The sequence below is a fragment of the Helianthus annuus genome, chromosome 3 (genome assembly GCF_002127325.2).
Source record: "Helianthus annuus cultivar XRQ/B chromosome 3, HanXRQr2.0-SUNRISE, whole genome shotgun sequence".
Lineage (NCBI taxonomy): Eukaryota > Viridiplantae > Streptophyta > Magnoliopsida > Asterales > Asteraceae > Helianthus > Helianthus annuus.
Window position 1 is genome coordinate 89425389 of NC_035435.2, and position 3639 is coordinate 89429027.

Consider the following 3639-nt stretch of genomic DNA (forward strand, 5'->3'; position numbering starts at 1 on the left):
TTTAATATTACTTTTAACTACTTTTAATCTCATACATCCATTTTAAAGATCTAATAGCCAGAAAGTGGTTCCCGCAGTTACAACTGGAGGTGGTTTTCATTTTAGCGGTCCCCTACTAATATATACAAATAAGCAACAACAATTTATTCCATGTTAAAAAAATTAAGCTATTTTTAGCTAAGCTAAATACACGATTAACCACCCATAACCGACCCGCTATAACTATCAAAACCGAATAACCATAACCACCATAACCGATCGGTTATGGTTATGATTATCCAATAACCGACACCGCGGTTATGGTTATGGTTTTTGGTCAAAACCGACCCAAACCGACCCATGTTGTGGTGTTACAGTACGGATGATCTTAGAATAAAATACATGAAGCTTCCCTATATATGCATGTACATACATTGACGCATCACTTCATATCTGTGAGTTGCTTGAATATCCTTTCCTTCAAATCCATTCTTACATCATGTCTTTCCGTAGTGATTTAGATCACTTACGAATTCCCCTTCAAGAAATACTCTCTGCCACCAACAACTTCTCCGATCAAAATTTGATTAGAGAAGGTGGGTTTGGGAAGATCTTTAAGGGAAAGTTGGGTTGCATAAAAAACATTGATATTGTCGCAAGGAGGTTTGATCCTAAGTACGGGCAAGGAGACACAGAGTTTTGGACAGAAGTTTCGATGCTTTCTACTCTGGAGCATCCCAATCTGGTCTCTTTTATAGGGTTCTGTGATGAAGCTGAAGAGAAGATCATCGTAACTGAGTATGAGGTCAACTCAAGTCTGGATAAATATCTAAGTGACCCGACACTCACATGGACGCAACGATTGCATATATGTATTGGTGTTGCACGCGCGATAAGTTACCTCTATTGGACCCCGGGTCCAAGAATAAATTTAAGCGTCATACACCGAAATATCAAGAGCTCCAAAATTTTACTAGATCATAACTGGGAACCTAAGTTATCTGGTTATGAACTTTCGGTGCAAAGGCCGGCAGCTAAAAGGGACCGTCATCTAATTAGGGAACTTAGTGGCACATATGGGTACGTGGACCCTGTGTATGCAAAGGCTGGAAAAGTTAGCCACAAGTCGGACGTATTCTCCTTGGGTGTGGTACTATTCGAGGTCCTTTGTGGAAGGAGGGCATTTATTCCCGACAAGTTTGAGGATGAGGAGCAGTCACTAATGTTTACTATGAAAAGACTGAAGCACTTCAATGTTTCAAAGGATCGCTTAATAAGTCGATTAGCAAGATCCCATTATGAAGAGGGAAAACTGGATGATATCATCAATCGGGATCTGCGAAATCAAATGGAACAACGATCCTACTTAATCTTCTCACACACGGCTTATCTATGCCTGAATGAGAAACAAGAACACCGACCAAACATATATCTCGTTGTTCATAGACTTAAGAGAGCCTTGAAACTTCAACAGGAATATTGCCATGTAAGATCATTTTGTTTTTTTGTGGGCTCTAATAATGTGTGCAACCGCTTAAAAAAAAACAGAAATGTATACAAAATGGTTTTCAGTTATTGGCCGATAATAATCCAAAAGTCAATTATTGGCTGTATTCGCGTTTTACATCAACCGACTCATATCCTCGTTCTAATCAAAAACCCTAAAACATCGGTTTATAATTCGGAAAAAAACTTAACTCCGTTAAGTTATTTTAATGGCGGACTATTTTACAAAAAAAAAAAAAAAATTGAACAGTTCAGATTATTATCGGCCAATAACTGACTTGCAATTATTATCAGCCAATTTGAGTTACATCGAATTATTTATTTCCAATTCGCCTAGTTATAATGAAATAAATCTTGTTACACATCAATTAGTTGTTAAGTTGAGTTTCTATGTCAACCCCATTTTTGTTGAGCTAACTAAATCATGAATCAAGTAATGTCATGTACATAATATTTTCTGTCAATTTTTTTCTAGTAGATTGAAATTTATATATGTACACATACACATATACATAGAGATATAGACATATAGAGTGGGTTATACTAAAAATGAATTAAATTTTAAAAAGCATAGAAGTTAAATTGTATGGATTTTTACAAATTTCCCCATTCTAAGAAGCCTTATTACATATTTCCTTAATTTTTAAATTTAATTACATATTTCCTCTTCTTAAAGAAGCCTTATTACATATTTCGCCTTCCTAAAAAAGCCTTATTACATATTTCCCAATTGCTAAATTTAATTACAAAATTCACCTTCCTAAACCCAATATATTACATATTTATCCATTTAATTTAAAATACTCATATAAAATAACTATTTTACCCTTATTGAGTTTATTAAATGACTAATTACATATTTTTTATTCTAATAAAATCAATTACATAAAAATACAACATTAAAAATATATTTTTTTGCTTTTTTATATAAACTCTTTATTAACATTTAGTTGATTAAGATGGACTAATATTTGCACATTAATTCTATTCTGTAAAGAAAATAAATTAAGATGGATTTGGAATTGAAAAGGGTTCATCTTCATAACTAATTGTGTGAATATAAGTCTAGATAACAACTTTAATATTGCCTACAATTAATAGTTTAAGAAGATTTTCTTTGAAACCACTTTAAGGGACATTTTGCTATAGTGAAAATCCTTTTCAAAATTGTTTTATATATAATTTTATGTCATTGAAATTTGAACAATGAATGTGTAATGAGTTAGTTTATTAAAACTTTGGACATTATTGTAGGAAGGAATTGATATCATCTATTTTGGTTATTTGATTATGCTTTGGCTTCGGTTCATAGTTTTATGTTTTATACTTAATAACATGTGTGTTATGAAGAGCATACACCTTAGGACTGATAAATAGTAATTTTAATCCGAAAATTGATATATGTAACAAAAGCAACTATTGAAGTAAGTTGTCTTCTTTCGCATGGTGATTGAAGAAACACTGACCTTCACGGTGGTATCCAACGAGGTCTTCAGCACTTGACGATCCGAACAGCTTAACTTCAAAACAGAACACCATTAGGACTCGTTACAGGAATGGGGTTATTCCTGTAACCACCCTCCGGCGTGAGAATAAGTCTCGGTTTTGGGAGTAAAGGAATATATGTATGGAAGAGAGTTGTGCGAGAGTAAGATGATCAATACCTTTGACGTTTACCCCTATTTATAGTTTAACCATTAGGGTTCCCCTTAACTTAGGAAGGGCTCCGATAAGTTAGGGATTTGCATAATCTTCCCAAAAGGTTGGAGATTTGGTTGCATGACCTATCCATGCAAGATGGAATATTCTAGAATAAATGTTTATGATTATTTATTTATAATAAGATAATAGGTAATGACCGGGTCGGATTAGCCGATTCGGGTCATACCACGTCAGTGATGTTAATTCTAAAATTGTTGAATTGACAAACCTCGTGAAACAACTCAAAGGGGACTTTGTACGACTAAATGTTAAGAAAGAGTGTATATAAAAAACATATTTTTAATGTTATATTTTTTTATGTAATTGATTTTATTAGAATGAGAAATATGTAATTAGTCATTTAATAAACTCATTAAGAGTAAATAGTAATTTTATAAGAGTATTTTTAATGAAATGGATAAATATGTAAAGCTATAATATATGTCTTCTCCG

General features: G+C 33.0%; 1 protein-coding gene across 1 annotated transcript in view; it reads left to right on the forward strand.

Moving 5' to 3' along the window:
- Positions 1-462: 462 nt before the first annotated feature.
- Positions 463-3639, forward strand: part of LOC118490161 (receptor-like protein kinase HERK 1) — a 6625-nt gene continuing 3448 nt past the window's right edge. The window contains exon 1 of the mRNA XM_035987467.1: positions 463-1465. Within this exon, the coding sequence (XP_035843360.1) occupies positions 479-1465 (987 nt within the window). The 5' untranslated portion in view covers positions 463-478. The remainder of the gene's footprint in view (positions 1466-3639) is intronic.